Source organism: Vicia villosa, unplaced genomic scaffold (genome assembly GCF_029867415.1).
Source record: "Vicia villosa cultivar HV-30 ecotype Madison, WI unplaced genomic scaffold, Vvil1.0 ctg.000009F_1_1_3, whole genome shotgun sequence".
NCBI classification, from domain to species: Eukaryota; Viridiplantae; Streptophyta; class Magnoliopsida; order Fabales; family Fabaceae; genus Vicia; species Vicia villosa.
The window spans coordinates 613892-633416 of record NW_026704939.1 but is presented as its reverse complement, the minus strand read 5'-3'; the positions used below and the strand labels follow the sequence as shown (position 1 = coordinate 633416).

The 19525-nt window shown below is 32.8% G+C and overlaps 1 protein-coding gene and 1 long non-coding RNA gene across 2 annotated transcripts; both read right to left on the bottom strand.

Moving 5' to 3' along the window:
* Window positions 1–1321: 1321 nt before the first annotated feature.
* LOC131621528 (polygalacturonase inhibitor-like) lies at window positions 1322–2763 on the bottom strand. Its single transcript, XM_058892571.1, has one exon. The coding sequence runs from the start codon at window positions 2666–2668 to the stop codon at window positions 1634–1636; it is 1035 nt and encodes a 344-aa protein (XP_058748554.1). The 5' UTR covers window positions 2669–2763; the 3' UTR covers window positions 1322–1633.
* A 1513-nt stretch (window positions 2764–4276) lies between these two features.
* On the bottom strand, window positions 4277–5166 carry LOC131621527 (uncharacterized). Its single transcript, XR_009289619.1, has 2 exons — window positions 4584–5166; window positions 4277–4474 (listed from the first exon to the last, which is right to left on the bottom strand). It is a non-coding gene; the product is annotated as an uncharacterized LOC131621527 (long non-coding RNA).
* Between the last annotated feature and the right edge of the window lie 14359 nt (window positions 5167–19525).

Sequence of the window (19525 nt, the reverse complement as noted above, 5' to 3'; positions counted from 1 at the left end):
TATTAATAAAAAAAAATGTACTTCCTAATGTATATCTCCGGAAGTAGAAGACATAATTGAAATTTCGTCAAATATCCAAGAGAATCCATAAATGGATTGAGATATCTCAAATATTATATTGTTACAATGAATGAAATGTACGAAGAGATGACCTAATAACATACATAATATTTAGAAAATTTGAGTGAAAATGCAATGTCTCATTCTCTTTATGGTCTAGAGATCTAGAGCATTGTTGCTCTCATCTTTTCTTGACATCTCAACAAGTGACATGAGTCCTGGTTCAAATTGGTGGAGAACAAAAGCTTGATTGTGCATTAGATTATGTAATAAGAGGTGAGGACACACACTTATATGAAAGATGATTGGATTTAAGAGTAAATGCTTCAATTCAATATCAACTATAAATAATTAGAATGTTGGATCTATATAAATAAATGACTAGAATGTTAGATCTATTAGACTATTTTTGCGAGTTTGGAGGGAAAGGGAGGGAAGAGCTTTGAAAAATAGGAAGAATTGAGTGAAAAAGATAAAAAGATTTTGGGTAGGAGGGTTTTGGAGAGTTTGAGTTTATTCATAACACCAAAAACCCCATAAAATAGAGAACTTAAAAATTGTATTGAATGAGGGTTTTGGAGGGTTTTGAAGGGCTTACATAAATTTTTCAAATATCTTTTAGGTTGTTATAGTATTCTGAAAATTAAAAATTTAGTAATGATAAGGACTCTTTTATCATTCTAAACAAAACTATTTTTTCAAAAAATATCAAATATTTCCCTATATTTTTTTAAAATTTTATTTTTGGAAGTTTTTCCCTCCCCTCCCCTTCAAACTCCAGTAATAGACTACTTTCTTCCGACTCTTCAATAAGTAATATCAAATTCATTATTTTAGTTTCTCGGAAGATCGAAAGTTTGCATTGTGTCTTTCGGAGACTTGATCATGCATTTATAATAAGACACATGTGAACAAATTATTTAATTTAAATGTTAGTGATCAAGTCTCGTATAAATTGATATAAAGTTAGATATATAATAGCTAATGTATTTAAAATTTAAGTACTTATGTGATATCTCTCTTTTGTGATCCTATACTTGAATCTCAATTTATATAAAAAAATATTTATTAAGAAACTAAAAAGTAATAGTTTAGTGTATTTTTTTTGGATTATCTTAAAATAAACTTTGAGGGAGGATATTAGCCTATATTAGTTTTGTAGCCTTTTTGGTTTATTCTAACCGTGTATTTCACCTTATTCTTCTTCCTTATGACGAGAGTCTCCATTGTAGACAATATGGAATGAAAAAATGCTTCCAAACTTCACTATTTGCATAACACAAATCACCATGAATGCAATTTAGAGCATTTTTAAGAGACATATATTATTGTTTTTATCACACACTAAATTGAGTTAAAATATGATAACTTATATATATTATCTTTTTCCTTGATGACACATTAGTCAGGTAATAATACCCAACATTTTAGAGATGTACGTAAGATAACTTAGTCCTCATCTAAATAAAAATACAACATACTCAGCAATTTAACATAGACCATATTCAAATGGTGTACCCAAATTACAGTTTATTTTTATTAAAAGCATACAAGAAATTCACTTAGAACTTAGCTAAGCCATCTCCTTAATCACTTTGCATGGTGGAAGCGGTGACCCACACAAACCCTTATTGTGAAAATAAGCATAAACATCAAACCTCTTCTGCAATTCACCACCCTGCGGTATCTGACCAGACAACAGGTTATAACTCACATTAAACTGCTGCAAATTTTCCACTTTCGTCAACGCCACCGGAATCTTCCCATATATCTTGTTATGATTCAGATCCAACCATATCAAACTCTGCTTTGGAAAATCAACATTTGACAAATCAAAGGACAGCAAGTTCCTTGAAACATCAAGGATCTGTGTCCTTTTCTTGCTCCCGAAAAGCACAGACGCGTCACCTTCAAGCTTGTTTCGGGATAAGTCTATTCTCTCTGGGTCTATCTGGCCTAATGAAGCTGGAATAGGCCCAGAAAGCTGGTTGTGAGATAGGATGATGTCTGGCCCGGGCTTTTTGAATGAACCGAATGATTCTGGAATTGGGCCTGTGAGCTTGTTTCTGTCTAAGTGTAAGGACTCGAGGTTAGGTAATTGTGAAAGTGAACTGGGGATTGAACCGGTGAGGTTGTTGGTGGAAAGATGAAGAAGCTGGAGATTTGTGAGTTGAGACAAGAAAGAGGGTATTGGGCCTGAGACATTGGTGTATTCAATGAAAAGATATTTGAGGTTTTTGAGCTTGGCTATGGTGGGTTGAATTGGGCCTGTGAGTCTGGGAAGTTTGTGGAATTCGAGATTCTGGAGATAAGGGAGGTCACCGACGGAAGGAGGGATCTGGCCGGAGAGATTTGTGTATGGTACGGAGTCTTGTATGATTAAGGCGGTGATACGGTGAGATTTGATGTCGCACTCGATACAGTACCAGTCACAACAATCTGTTTTTGGGTCCCATGAGGCTAGAAGGTAAGGGTTGTTGAGTTCTTGTTTGATTTTGAGGAGAACTTTCTTGTCTTGTGGGTTGCATTTTTCAGAGAATGTAACTGGGGTGAGTAACAAGAGGGAGAGGAAGCTTAGAGCTATTGCAGGATTAAACATGTTTCTCATTTTTGATGGGTTTGGAAATTTAGAAGGTTGAATGGTAAGAACTGAGTTGGAGGGTGCTGATACTTATAGAATGTTTAACCTGTTAACGTGTGGTTCAGATTTGACTGGATAAACAATTTGGAGAAAATCCACTCCTATATAATAATGTGAAACACGTGACTTGTTGAATGCTGGTTGCTTTTATTAGATGAAAAGACAAAAAATATGGAATATGTTTACGCCTTTGTCTGATTTATTTAAAGCTGATTCAAGAGATATTAGAGCATCCAAAGAGAGCAAGTCTTAGGGTGTGTTTGGTTCAAATGAGGGGGAGGGGAGGGGAGGGGATTTAAAGGAGGGAAGGGGAGGGGAGGGGAGGTGAGGGATTTTTTTTAATCAAATAAGTGTTTGGTTCAAAATAAGAGAGGGGAGGGGAAGGGAGGGGTTTTAATTAAAAATATGTTTGGTTCAGGAGGGGAGGGGAGGGATTTTATAAATAAATTACATTTTTACCCTTATGATCTTATATAAGTGATATAATATTCAAATATGAAAATTTCATAAATGTTATATTGGTAATAATTTTTTTAATATTTACGGACTAAAACGTTATAATTTACCATAACGTTAATAAACTGAGTACACTTGATTCATATTATAACTCTCTGACACAAATGAAACTATATGCTAATAATAATTTTTAAATAGTGATGAATCATCTAACAAAACAAATACATAAAATAAGTTATTATTAAAACTAATAATTTAAATTTCTAATAAAATGAATAAAAAAATAAAATAAAGTAAATGATTTAAAATTTGATATAAAGAAAATGTAATAGGATAAATAACAAAACTAGAAGAAAAAATAACATAAAAAAATATTTAAAAAATTATAAAAATAATGTAATGATTATGATTTGTATTAAGTTAAAAAAAATTGAAAAAAATTTGAAGGTGGATATAATTATAATAAGTTGATGGAAATAATCGAGAAAACTCACATAGAAGAGAAGCATTAACACGAAAAAAAATTGAAATATTAAAATTAAACTGAGGATATTTTAGTAAATATAATAATTTTTTACGTTTAAAATTCAGATTCCCTCCCCTCCCCTCCAAATCCCCCCAATTCGGAGGAACTCAAAAAGTGAGATTTGGAGGGATTTTGCTCTCCTCCCCTCCCCTCCCTTCCCCTCCTTAAATTTGAACCAAACATATTTAATTAAAAATTTCCCCTCCCCTCCCCTCCCCTCCCCTCCCCTCCCCTCCCCTCCATCTACTTCGAACCAAACACACCCTTAGTTTGGCATAAACCAGGTGGACAACCGGTCGGACCGGTTCGGTTTCGGGCCCAAAACCCCAAACCGGCCCAACCCTCGGATTAGTAATATAGGCCCATTTTCGTCCGGTTCATTAATCGGTTATTTCGGATTCGGTTTTTTCCGGGTTCGGTTTTCTAGCTCGATTTAATCCGGTTTTGTTTCAATATATTTTTTTATTTAATTTATATAATTTAATTGGCACTTTTTTCCAAATTTTTTAAATTTAAATTTGGACAGTAGTAATTTTATTCTTTAAACAGACAGTATTTTACTTATTCAACAAATTAAGATTATCATTATTACATATAAATTTTATTTGTGTATAGTGTATAAAATGATTTAAAATATATCTAAACAAAAAAGTTACATAATAGGTCATTACTCAATTAAACTACAACAGTCTCAACCCTTCAAAACATGATAATACAAATAAGTCATCCTAATCCATATAGAGCACCGCATATATTCACAGAGTATTGATGAACCTCTTGCAAATAGACACCTAAAAAATAAATAAAAAATAACAAATCAAAATAAAAGAAATATCACAGTATTAGTAAGTAAAATTAAAGGAAAAGTGAAAAATTAAAACTGTAAAATAACATAAATACCTATACTCCAATTTCTTTTCAACTCTTGAACACCCAGAAAATATATAGGATAAAAACAACAAGAAGCTGATTAAGGAAATGAAGAAACAGAAATGGTTGAGTTAAAACATAAATGATACCCATAGATTGAAAAAGACAGAACTTTAGGAATGGTTGAGTTAAAAACCTTTGCCACTTCTTTGATTTTGTGAAAGGGATTCGATTTTGTGAAAGAGATTATATGAAAGGTATAATTTGTGAAGCTGTGAGAGAAAGGAGAGAAGAATAGATTGTACTATTGCAGCGGCTAGGGTTTTCAAGATTCATCACTTGTGTTGTGTTAGGTTTATATAGAGATTTGGTAAAACTTTTGGGCTTCTCAAACAATACAGTCCAGCCCAGTATAAATATTAAATAAAACAAAAAAAATAAGGCTATTATGCGGTCGGATTCGGTTACCTTTGGATTCACTTTAATCAACCGAACCGAACCGTGACTATCCACAGCAAACCGGAAGATGCACCCGTTTGACCCGAAGACCCGACTTTGACCCGACCGAAACAATTCGGATTGCATGGATCGGTCGGATAGTAACGGACGGTGGTTTTTTGTCCACCCCTAAACCATACACAAATGAATTTAGTCAAATCTTCTAAAATTATTTACTAACTTTTATCTTTTTTTAATCCATACATTTACATAAGACTGCCTAAACATTAATTATTTGTGATTTTGCCTAACTAAATATGTTTCATCTACATAATCCATCTTTTAAGTCCCTCACAACTTTATTGTATCAAATTCCAAATATTTTCATAGATGTATAAACAAGAGAAGAAAGGACAATGAGATATTATGCCTTGACATAAATGGAAGAAGGGCTACGGAGGTGAAGGAAATCAAAGACGCAATATACGAACATTTCAGTCGTCATTTCACTAGTAGAGAATCTAGAGCAATACCAGAAAACCTAAATTGTTATCATATCGAAGAGACTCAAAACGAAGATCTTGTGCGTGAGTTTTTCAGAAGAAGAAATCAAAAGAGCAGTGTGGGAGTGTGACAGTGACAAAAGCCCAGGACCGGATGGCGTAAATTTCGGGTTCGTGAAAGAATTTTGGGAGGAAATAAAACAAGACTTTTTGAGGGTCATGTCGGAATTTCATGAACATGGCAGGATGGTGAAAGGTGCCAATAGCTCGTTTATTGTGTTAATACCTAAGAAGAGTAATCCTTCAAAAATTTCAGACTACAGGCCAATTGCATTAATAGGCTGCATTTACAAGGTGTTATCCAAAGTTCTTGCAAATAGATTAAAAAAAGTGATAGGATCTGTCATTTCTGAATCACAATCAGCATTTTTATCAAACAGGCAGATCCTTGATGGGATCTTAATTGCGAACGAGATAGCGGATGAGGCTAAGAGAAATAAAAAGGAATTGCTTATGTTCAAAGTCGATTTCAAGAAGGCGTATGATTCAGTGGACTGGAATTTTTTGGACTGTGTGATGTTTAAAATGGGCTTTCATGAAAAGTGGAGGCAGTGGATAACAGAATGTCTATAATTTTCGGCAGTATCTATTCTAGTGAACGGCAGCCCGACTAACGAGTTCATGATGCAAAGAGGATTACGGCAAGGTGATCCTTTATCACCATTCCTTTTTCTTATTGTCGCGGAAGGGTTTAGTATGTTGATGAAAAAGGCAGTTGACAGCGGCAAATTCACTGGGTATAAATTCGAGAAAGGAACAGATCGTTTCACCCATTTGCAATATGCTGATGATACCTTAATTATTGGGGAAAAAAGTTGGTCAAATATCAGGATTATTAAGGCAAACCTACTGCTGTTCGAAGTTATGTCAGGCCTTAAGGTTAATTTCAACAAGAGCACGATTGTAGGGCTTAACATTCATGTTAGATGGATTGAAGAGGCGGCAAATATTCTAAATTGTAAAAAAGGTGCTACTCCATTCAAATACCTTGGCCTGCCCATTGGTGATAACATGAACAGATTAGATGCATGGCAAAGTGTTTTAGAGGCTGTTAGAGCTAGATTATGGAGCTGGAGAAACAGGTACATTTCCTTTGGTGGCCGGGTAGTACTAATCAAATCAGTCCTTCATGCGCTTCCGGTCTACTTTCTCTCGTTCTTCAAAGCTCCGACAGGTATTATTTCTAAGCTAGAATCGATATTTAAACAATTTTTATGGGGAGGGAGTGAGAATTCTAGAAAAATAAATTGGGTCAATTGGGAGAAAGTGTGTTCTCCATACGAGGAGGGGGTTTGGGCATTAGAAACTTGAAATTGTTTAATTTGGCTCTCTTAGGAAAATGGAAATGGAAAATTAAATCGGAAGGGATCGAGCTTTGGTTAAAAGCTCTAAAGAATAGATATGGGGAGGTAGAGGTCATGAGGGGCATCGTTAGTAGCAAAGACTCAAATTGGTGGAAAAAGCTTTGTGAGCTTGAAATAGGAGATTGGGAAAACTCAACTTATTTTTCCGTTAAAGAATTGTATAAGGAGTTAACAAACTCTGATCCGAATATTGACACTTTTCCTTGGTTCAAGGTTTGGTACAAAGTGATACCACCTAAAGTTTCATGCCTAGGATGGAAGTTATTACATAATAGTTTAGCCACTAAGAATAACCTCCTTAGAAGGAATGTCATAGGACAAGATTCCAATAGGTGTAGCGGGGAATGCGACGTTGAGGAAACCATACCTCACTTGTTTTTCGAGTGTAATTATTTTTCAGGTGTTTGGAAATCCATTTGCAAGTGGCTGCAGATATCTACTGCTCTACACAGATATAGTAGAGATCATTTTGCTCAATTCGAAGGTTTGATTAGAAGTGATAAGGAAACGGCATCGAAAGTCAGAGTCATTTGGTTTGCGTGTGTCTGGAATATCAGGAAAGCGAGGAATGCCAAAATTTTCTGCAACAAAAAAGCGGCAACTGAAAAGATGTTCGATGACACTATTGAATTTGCTTAGAGGTGGCTGTCCTCAACCAACTTGGACGTAAAATTCAACTACGCTCAATGGAGGGCAAATCCTAGGCCATGTCTTGGCCTTTGATTGCACAGGTGAATGCCGTCTCGGATCTGATTTGGTTCAGCTTTGGATTCCCTACTGTTAGTCATTAGAGATGAAGATAGCAGTGTGTCTGAATCGATGTAGTGTTGTTAGAGTTTGTGTGTGGAGGTTTGTCGTTTTTGTCGGCGTTTCCTGTTTGGTTCCTTTGTAAAGGTTATGGAATGTTGGCAGTTCTGCTGATATGGATATCAATATAGAAATTGTAGAGTGCAGGTAGTTTTCTGAAAAATGTGTATCTAATATGAATTTCTGTTCTAGGAGGGATTGGCTGCTGATGTTTCATTATGTGGCAATGGTGTATTTTTCTGTTTTAGGGTGGTCTAGTATGGATGTTTCATTCTGTGGCAATGATGTATTTTTCTGTCTTAGTGTGGTCTAATCTGGATGCTATTTTGATAGCAATATGTAATATAAGTTAAGGATTTTGGCATGGCTCATGCCCTGTGCTTTTCAATAAATTAGTTTGCTGTTTCAAAAAAAATTGGGCTTTTGTGAGGGTTCAAGATCCTATGCAAGACCCTTGGGTCATGGGGGTCACGGCTATTGTAGACAATTTCTTTTGAGGATTTTTTTTAATCCCTTGTGGGAAGAATTTCCAACAAAAATTTAAAAATACTCCTATTTTAAAAATGCATGTTTGAAATAATTTTTTTTTAGATTTTTCCAGAATTCAGAAATGTATCTCCGAAAACACTCATTTTGTGATGTTTTCGGAGATGCGTCTCAGAAAGCTCTGAAAATTATAAAAAAAACGTTAGATTTAAGTATCAGATATTGTTTCGGAGATATATCTCCGAAATAATCTGTTCATATACAATTTTCCCTCCTTCACTATTTCATCATTTTCATCACAAACCCTCTCCAAAACCTCCATCATTCTCAATCAATTTTTCGTCTCAAAATCAAGTTTCAAACGGTTGATCATACTAAAGGGAACATAGAAAGCTACAATTGAGGTAAACATCATTCATTTTATCTCCTATTACACTACATTGTTGATGGTTTAGTAGACTGAAAACTGCGTTAGTTCGGAAGTACATTTCCGAAATAAATCACCTAACAAATTTCGAAAATGTACTTCTGAAATAAGTTTTGGCAAAAATAAAAAACAATTTTAACAACTTTATTATATTTTTGCATATGTTAGATGACTTAAAAGTTTCGAAAAGGGTCAACGTTGATAAAGAGCCGGTTAACAATGTTAAAAACAATTCAACTAACTTTTATATATATATATATATATATATATATATATATATATATATATATATATATATATATATATTCAAATATAAATCAATTCTAGTAAAACTCAATTATATTAAATCAATTATATCAATTTTAATTCTAATAGAATCAATTTTGTCCACCGTCAATCCAAATCATTTTAGTCTCAAAATATGTATGCTTTGAATTGATGATTTCATTCGGTTTTTTTTCAAATGTCGTCTTTTGCAGGAGGTAGAGCAGTCAAAATGGACTATAGCCCATATGAGTCGGCCTGCAAGGCCCAAATAATCACAGGGCTTAAGCCTTAAAATTAGAGCACATAATTTTCAGGGTTTTTTTAGCTCGACCCCGAAAAGTCTGATACCCATTAGGGCTAGCCCATATGAATCGTGGATAGACCATTACGCCTGAATACTTATAAATTTAAAAAATATATATTAACATTTATATTGTCTTACTATAAAACAACACATTGATTTTTATCACTTCACTAAATCTTATCTCTATTTTATTCAATCTTTCTATTTAAATATTATACATTAATATAATCAACATTATTTCATCGTATTATATTAGTTTTTCCCTTATGTTAAATATTTAAGTATTATTTTATACAATTTAAACATATATATTTAGAAACAAGTTATAGTATTTATAAGAGATAATGTAGTACTTAAAAAATGTATTATATTTAAAATAAAATAATTTTAAATTTTATTTATAATAAATATTATGGAGTTTTTTATTTAATTTTTTAAAATAAAAAAAGTAAGTTTAGAGTCAGATAGCGCGAAGCCTTCCAGGGCCGAGTAGTCCAAAGTTATCTAAGGTCAAATTTAAATAATAATTTTCGAATCCATATTATAGAAGACCTTTTTAGTCTAGGACTCACTAGCACCCGCTCATTTATTGTCGGATTAATCCGTTTTAACATCTCAAGAGATTTACCGCTGTAGTCCAATTACTGGGCTAAGATTACATCAAAGAGGTTTTGGAACTATATCATGAATGGCTATTTCTTGGTTTCTTTATTTTCCAAAGTTTAAAGAAATACTTAATGAAGATGACAAAGAAATGGCTTGTAGTTTTGTGAATAAAAGGAAACCTATGAGAAACATATTTAATCCTAAAAATAAAAGGTAAGGAACCAAATCCAAATTCAAATTTTGTAGTGATTTGTCTGCATTGTCATTATGTGCTCTGTGGGGGCAAATGATTCTTTTCATAAAGATAGCATATTCATGAGGTGCCTTCTTCATCTTTAATTATTGTTTGTAGCAATACCACTTTTAGTATCTCTTAGCTGTATCAACATTAAAGGATAAGAAACAAAAATGTGTCCGGTTGATTGAAAAAGAAAAGAAAAACGACTGAATAGATAAATACTTTTAAAGATATTTATAAATATGTTTTCACCAAAAATCTTAAGCCATTTATTTACACCCTATATGTATTAAGAAACTTTAACTCCACTCATTAGGTTTCTTATCCACCATACGCACGTTGTAAAAAATATCATCTTATTTTTATAGATGTATATTCAAATGTATTTTTTTTAAGTATATTTACGAAAACGTATAAAATTAAAATGACATAGATGTACATACAAAACATTATGTTATATTTTCGTGTTCGATTTTTTTAAACTCTAAATCATAAATCCTAACTCTAACGTAATGGAAAATAGTACACTCAAAGAATGTATCGCATAAACTGCACTATAATTTAATGTTCTATTTTTTTAAACCGTAAACCATAAGTCCTAAATCCTAAGGCAATGGAAAATAGTACACCAAGATACATCTATACATGTATAAATTGCACACTGTAATTTGATGTTCCATTTTTGTTAAAAAAATTGAATTTAGAAAGTTTTGTATGTAAATATACGAAACACTCTGTTTTTAATACGTTCCGTAGATGCATCTCTAGAAGATTTATTAAGCTAAAATTATTTGTATTTTCCAAACTTTCACTATGTTTTTAACGCTTCCGTAGATGTACCTACAAAATAAACCAAATCTAAAAAAAAATTCCAAATGTGCATTTACGAAGATATAATTAAAATTTTATCAGACGGCAGAGAGAATCAAGAAGTGTAATGAGATATTTTCTATGTATTTTTTTTATCAAAACAAATAAAAAATAATAGTAAAAAAGTTTATAAAATCAAAACCTTATACCGTGTGGCAGTTACTTTTAGTGTAAAAGTAACTTTTCAATTGTAACATTTACTGTATGTTTTAAAATATATATATATATATATATATATATATATATATATATATATATATATATATATATATATATATATATATATATATATATATATATATATATATATATATATATATATATATATATATATATATATATAAACAAGAGGGCCAAAACCCGTAAGAGAGCTAAAATAATATGACTCCTTTAAATAAAACTAATAATATATATAATAGTAAAATAAAAAGAGAATAATTTTTTTATAAAAAAACATATTTATTAATTATTAAGATGTTTTAATTATTACAAGTATAAAATCAATACTAATAAATTAAAAGTGATGCATTAGCATTAATTAGATAGTGACTTTATTAAGAAAAACAAACATTTAACTAGAAATCTAAAGAGTACTAGTATAAATTTGGAATTTGGATGCATTTAACATGGGTGGGATTGATCTAGAAAATCTCATTTTTCTTTTGGTACAAGAAACATTTCATTCATTTCTATTTTCTAGTATATACATGCACATGACACTTAAGTTTTTGTAGAGAATGTGCAGTATTTAGTCAATTTTTCCTGCATGATGATCAATCACGACGACTTAAATATTTCGATAAAAGAGGGCTTCATCTTGTTGGTTTCCTGCCTAACTCACTTGTCTCTTGAAGAATTCAGAAAGAGGGTTAATAGTAATACTTTTGTCTCTATTATATAATTGTTTTTTTTTTAAACACAAAAAACACGTGACATTTTATTCTCTTCTTTGTCTTTATATTTATTTTAAGTGAGTTTAGATTGAGGGTAAATATAATTGATTTTGAAAGAATTAAATTTGATAAAGTTGATTTCAACAAAATTGAATTTAGAAATATTAATTTATGTTTATTATAATAACATCCAAAACTTCATCATCTTTATCTTTTCATACCATTTCAAATTTAAATAAATATTAAAAAGAAAATCAACATTTTTAAAATAAATATTTATCTACATAATTTAGTATTTTTAAAACTAAATTGAAATGTTAGACTGAGAATCAAGATCTACTTTAAAAAAAAAATTTTTTTTCTAAATTTTAATAAAGATATAAACGTAGAGAGGAAAAATATAAAATATAAGCATGAATCCAAAATTTTAAATATTTAGTCATTTTTATCTATATCAAGCATTTATGAGTGCGATAAAAAAAATATTGTATTGATTCAGTTAAAAAGTTAATTTAAGTATTAAGTGAATAATTTGTTACAGAAATAAAATTCAGATAATAAAGGTTTAGAAAAAATAGTTCAGATTTAAATAAAGTTTTTGTGAGGAGATTGAGGGTGATTTTAAAATTCCTTGAGTTGATTGGATTGATGTGTGTAAGCCTAAGAATAGAGGTGGTTTGGAATTATATATCTCCGTATAGTCAATTTAGCTTTTTTGATTAAGTGGAGACGACCTCTTATTTCGAGTGTCTTTGGCATTTGAAATGATATCTTGATTTCTCGTTATGGTGCGACTATGGTCTCCTATTTAAGAGGTGGTAGAGACTCGGGCTTATGAAATTCATCCTCTTGGTAAAAATGTGTTTCCCTTCTTGGTTATAAACAGGAAGACCTTTCATACTGGTTTGTTGAAAATATCACTAGGAAGGTCATATCAGAGTTCCAGATGTCTTTTTGGTTTAACCTTTGGATTGGGAGTATACACCTTAAGGATAGGTTTCATTATTTTTTATGATCACTAAGTATCATGAGGTGGATAGGGGAGAGGTAAGGAGGTGGCTAGATGAGACCCTTATTTGGAACTTCATGTGGAAGAGGTTTTTTTATGAGGAACTGGTTGTTGTTGAGTTCTTCTTAGTCATTCGAGGGCATATTTTTCCTTAGAGACAGAGCGAATTGAATTTGGAAGCTTGTGAGGGATGGTACTTTCTCGGTGTCTTTTGCTTATCATTCACTTCTAGCATCTTCAAGTTTTTCAAGTCAACTCTCCTCCATAAGAAATTTGTCTCACCCCTTCATTTGGGGGTATTTAGACACAATCTAAGGTAATTGTTTTCTCTGGGTAGCTTTTTCTTGATAGGTTTCCCTCTCTTCTAGAGAAAATTTATTAAAGAGAAAGGTAATTGTGGACTCTGGTTTTATATTATGTCCTATTTTTGATGTTTTCATTGAGCCAGCTTCGCACATGTTTTTCACTAGCGATTACGTTAGTAGTGTTTGGTATAAGATTTTTAATTGGTTAGGGTGACATATTGTTCTTCCTATGGATACTAGTATTATTTTTTAGAGTTTTCTTTCTTTAGGTGGTAAGGATGATAAATGCTTAATTCATGTTAAAATATCATATTAAAACATAGCATTTATCTTACTTAGTTTGGTGTGCATTTGTGCAGGATATGGCCTTAAAGCAAAAATCAGCAATCAGAGTATTCACTGCAGCGAACTATATTTCGTGTAGCGAACGCCAGTGCAGTCAAAGGCAAAATCCAGAAAACAGACAATTCGCTGCAGCGAATGTGTAGCGAAGGCCCGATTCGCTGCAGCGAGCCATATTTCGCTGTAGCGAACAAAGTCAGAAGCAAATCATCCAGTTTCGCTAGCAGCAAGCAGCAGCAAAGGTAGTTCGCTGCAGCGAACCATATTTCGCTATAGCGAACTTTGGCGGTCTGTTGAAGGCGGTTCAAACTCAAAGACTTAAACCTGAAGCAAACGTTCGCTGTAGCGAACTTCCTTTCGCGTAGCGAACTCAGGCGGCCAGATCTGCTATAAAAGGAGCAGAGCATAGTTCAGAAATCATTCATTCAGTTTTTACTCTTGTAACATAACATATAATTGTGATAGAAATAGGAATAGAGGTTGTTTTAGGTAGAAGGAGTTGGATACACATCAAGAGTCGGGAAATCATCGTTAATGTCAATTCAACTCCATTCTCCCATTGTTCATCAAGCTACCATGAGTAGCTAAATCCCTCTCTTGTTGGGATTGGTCGTAGTTCACCGAAACAGTGTGTATTTTCTTTGATCATGGGGTTATATATAATTTATGTTTGAATCATTATTGTTGTTATCTTCGTTTTACCGTCTATTTGATGGATTGAATTGATATTGACAAATACGATTCTAATCTCGATCCAAGATAACAACTATTAAACTCTAAATGCTAGACATAGATTTAAGTTTAATATTCACTTTAAGTATTGAATCTTAATGCTACCGTATCGTTTAATAGGTTGAGAAATCATCAATTAAACCATAAGGTAAGAAATCTCAACAAATGTTTAGACATGACCATTGTTGTGAGAAATACGTGATGATAATGAAATAAGCATAAATTGTGTATAACTGATCCGAGATTTGCAAGTTGAATCGGTGAATGAAAACCAATTCCCAACAAGTTTATTCCTTTGAACTTATCTTTCGTTATTTACGCAATTTTTACTTTTCGTACTTTAAACCAAACAAATTTGAAACTTTATGCTTAGAAATATAGAAATTGTTGAACGGTTTTGATATCACCCTAATCCCTGTGGATACGATAATATAAAATACTTACCGTTGATTTTACTCAACATCAAAGGCAAAGTCTAAAAGGGGGTTTTATGATTTGGCATGTCATGGTATGAACTATTTGGAGGCTCAAAATGAGATTATCCGTTATCAAAATTATCATGGAACAACAAATCTCGAGGTAGTTGTGTTTTGTTTGGAATTAAGTGTCGGGTTATGAAATCGAACTTATCATTAATCACATTTATCTCTCCAATTAAGACTTTGAAATTGTCATAAGTTGTGGGAAGTTAAGGAGTTGTATGAATGGAGTAGTCGGAGTCGTATACTTCTATGAGTACTTCTTGTTTGCTTGCTTTTTTTCTTCTTATTCAAAGAAGTTTTTTCAGTAATTTACCATTGATGATCTAAAACCTCATTGTCGGTAGGACTGATTTTTCTATTTTAGTTACCTCCTTATTGTATTATTCATCTCTGAAGTTGTATATGGATTTGAAGCAACCAGAAAAACTCATCAAAACAATGAAGTCGCCATCGAATATTTATTTATCTCACGAGAAGGGAAAGGAAAACACCAAAGAAAACCTAAAAGGGAAAAAGCAAGGTTTCACGACCAAGAGAAAAGATAAGGGTGTCGGTTATGCGAGGGGAAGGTATGAGCACCCCTCACATTTGTGGTACTCTACAGGATCCGCTCTCGCTTGTCTCTAATCTAAGGGTGTGTGTGTGAGTCTAAAGCTTAATGCTAAGGGAACATGCAATGAAAGAATAAACAAGTTAATAATTAAGTCGCCCGCTAGATTTTTCGAACTCTATGCCTAAGTACCTCCAACATGCAATGGAGAAATCAGAGCGTCATAGTTTAGCTAACTACATTCTGTTTCTATCTCAATCCACGTCTCCTAGCGAGACAGAGTCAAGAAATTAAGGGAGCATGCGATGAACAAGCAACATCACAAAAACCCTAACAAGCATCAGGTAAGACATGTGAACATACATCAGAAATAGGCATGTGAACAGGCATCACAGATAACATGTGAACAAACATCACAGGTAAGCGGGTGAACAGGAATCACAAGATAAGCATGTGAACAGACATCACAAATAAGCATGCGAATAAGAATCATAAGTATAACATGTGAACAAGGATCACAAATATAACATGTGAACACAAATTACAAACATAACAGGTGAACAAGAATCACAAACATAACAGGCGAACAGGAATCGCAAACATAACATGTGAACATAAATCACAAATAAGCATGCGAACAGGAAACACAAATATAACATACACGTAACAGGAATAAATGCATCGTAAACATGTAACATGAAATACATGTGAAAGATATGTGAACATAAATCACATATATAACATGTGAACAAGAATTAGAAACATAACAGGAAACACGAATCACAAATATATCATGCGAAGAGGAATCACAAACATAACAGGCGAGCGGGAATCACAAACATAACAGGCGAACAGGAATCACAAACATAACAGGCGAACAGGAATCACAAATATATCATGTGAACATGAATCAAAAATATAAAAGGCGAACAGGAATCACAAATATAACATACACGTAACAGGAATACATGTATGGTAAACATGTAACAGGAATACATGTGAAAGATATGTGAACAGGAATCACAATCAAGTAAACATACATGTAACAGGAATACACGCATGGCAAACATGAAGCAGAAATACATGTGAAATATGTGAACAGGAATCAAAATTGGGAACATACATGTAAGATGAATACATGCATGGAAAACATGTAATAGGAATACATGTGAAAGATATGTGAACATGAATTAAAATTTGGTAAACATACACGTAACAGGAATACATGCATGGAAATGCCAACAAGCAAGGCAAACATGTAATAATCAAGCACTTTACCAAGTCAAGAAAACCAAACTATAAATCTTGAGGAATATCCACTCACTCAAGTAGCACATACCTTAACCATGATATCTTCCATCAAGGTAGGACAAAGGGGGAGATTAACCAAGATATCGAGTCATCAAGGTAAGAAAAATGGAGGATAAATCTCTTAACCATAATATCATGTCATCAGGCAAGAAAAGTAGGGGATAAGATCGCATCATAGCATCAACGTCGACCAACGCGAGCTAAAGACAAATTGCGGAGTACCGATTGATGGCCCTTTTCCACTTGACCGACTCGATAAAAAAGCACACTTGTTTGAAGCATCAACGCGTGACGCGGGCTAAGAACGACCTAGGACTTGAAAGGTGGGGGCCGATTGCGGGTCCTTTCCACTTGACTTCTTTGAGGACTTATCAATGGGAAATGGGGAAGAAGACACCTTCTTTGAGGTCTTTGGCACAAAAATAAACACACAATGTATCAATAAGAATTCTCCGCTATATAAAAGGTACAATATACTTTGGCTTACGGTTCTCGTCAGATAAGGGATATAAGCTAGTTGGTTATAGTGACTGTGATTGGGTTGGAGATAGAGATGTCTGGAAGAGTACTAGCGGATTTGTGTTCCTAATGAGAAATACAGTTTACATTTGACTATCGAAGAATCAAACAATTGTCCCACTTTCAACTTTTGAGGAAGAATACGTTACAGCTACATATGTTATGTTTGTCATGTAGTGTGGCTTAGGAATATTTGAAAGCACTATGAATGTCACATGAGGAACCAACCAACACTTTTGTGGATTACAAGTCAGCCATAGCTCTTGCAAAGAATCCTGTTTTTCATGATCGTAACAAACATATTGATACACGCTATCACTACCTAAATAAGTGCATAGAGAGAAAAGATGTGTAGGCCAAATATACACTACAACACGGAAGCCCTATAAGAGCGCTTTTTTTGGGCTTTAAGAGCGCTTTAAAGCGCTGCCAAAGCCAGCGCTGGCGTATGTAACGAAAGCACTTTTAAAAGCGCTCTGGTAGCCCCCTATAAGAGCGTTTTTTCCAGAAAAGCGCTCTGGTAGACCCCCCCTATAAGAGCGCTTTTTCCAGAAATAGCGCTTTGGTAGACCCCCCTATAAGAGCGCTTTTTCTGGAAAAAGCGCTCTTGTAGCCCCCCCTATAAGAGCGCTTTTCCAAAAGCGCTTTCGTAGGTTGCGTATTTTTGTATTTATTTTTCTTTTTTTTAATCTTAGGCAGCGCTTTAGTAGGTGGCCCTTTAAGAGCGTTTTTTGAAAGCGCTGTTGTTGCTAAATGAGGTATTTTAAAGTGCAACTTGTAATTTTAGCCTCCCAATTCGACCTGCAATATTTTCGACCTGTAATATATTTTCAATCTGTAATATTTTCGACCTGTAATATATTTTCGACAATATATTTTCAACCATAGGTAGGACTATATATATACTAATATAATACCATTATAATATCCAAAATTATATATATACATCATTATAGTTCTTGTCAAACAAACTAAATCATGTAAAGTATGAATACAGAAAGTTTCACATGTAACTAACTCATGTCAAACAAACTAAATCTGTAACATCAACAATATTATACTTCAAATATTGGCAACAGTATGAACAAAGTTAGTAACCATATATCCTAGAGTACTATAATATTAAATCGACACAAATCCTACTGCATGAATAGCTGATGAATATAAAATTGACACAAATCCTCTTTGATTTCTTCCAACTTAAGTCTCGTGTAAGAAGCAACACGGAATTCGTCAAAGTACTACAGAACAAAAACATAATATGAATGATTTAGTTAAATGTAATAAATTATAAGAAGTTATCTAATTAAGTTATAAATCCATACCGTGATTGGAATCTCTAATTGATTCATTTGAAGGATTTCTTTCATAAACCTCAAAACATAGTATCCGCAATCTGAACTGTTTCGTTGTATCGGACACTACATAGAAAAAAAAATAAGATTTTATAGTTGTCTTGTTTTATTAAGTAGCATAAATATTATAAGCAAAATTGTGAAAAATAATGTACCTGCACTTTGATCCAAGTAATGTTGTTTGATTTAGTCCGGGATACCTGTGCGTCTCGGTGACTTCGGAACACTTGTATTGATCTAACAAAAATATAAAAGCATATATATTAGATCAATTTCACAAATAATTAAATATATAAATATACACGAATATTTAGAATGATCCCACTTACAAATCCATGATTTCCTTCATAGCCGGATAATTGCTCCACTCACCATCTACCGAAGAAATTCTACAAGTCTTCAAAAGCGTTAGTGGAATGAAACACCAAACTAAGCTGCTGGAAAAAATTCTACAAATCTTTAACCGAGCTTGAGTAAAGCGAGCTTCAAAGAACAAAATGAAATCAATTAAGCTAATGGAAAAATTGGAGATAATCACACATAACAACCAAGTTTTAATAATCACACATAACAATTTCTAAACATGTATTAGTAAAGGAAATAATCACACATAACAACCAAGTTTTAATAGATAACTACAAAGAATAAACATTCATAATAACAAAACTAACTAAAACAAAGATTAAAAGTGTTTAAATCAGAAAGAGTTAGAACAATTTCAATAGTTTATTCCAAGAGAAAAAGCCACTAAACTTGATTCAATAATTTTCCTCAAATGTGAGTTATCACATCACGTCACTGAACTTGATTCGTGTTAAGATTTGACTCTCACTCTCCTACCAAAACGAACCTAAAATCTAATACTAATTTTCGAAAAGTCTAGAAAAACAATGAACTAAACGATCAAGATTTATAAAGATCAGTAAACTAACCATAATGGAAGAAATGTCTAATTTGTTCACTAACTTTTAGTTGTTTTTTTTTTCTAACTAGTTTTAAGGCACTTATTAATGAAGATGTAAAACTAAAGTTAAAACATATGGTAAGAAAGAACCAAATTCCTCTCAAGTGAATAAAATCTAAGAAATGTCTATGTGTAAGAAT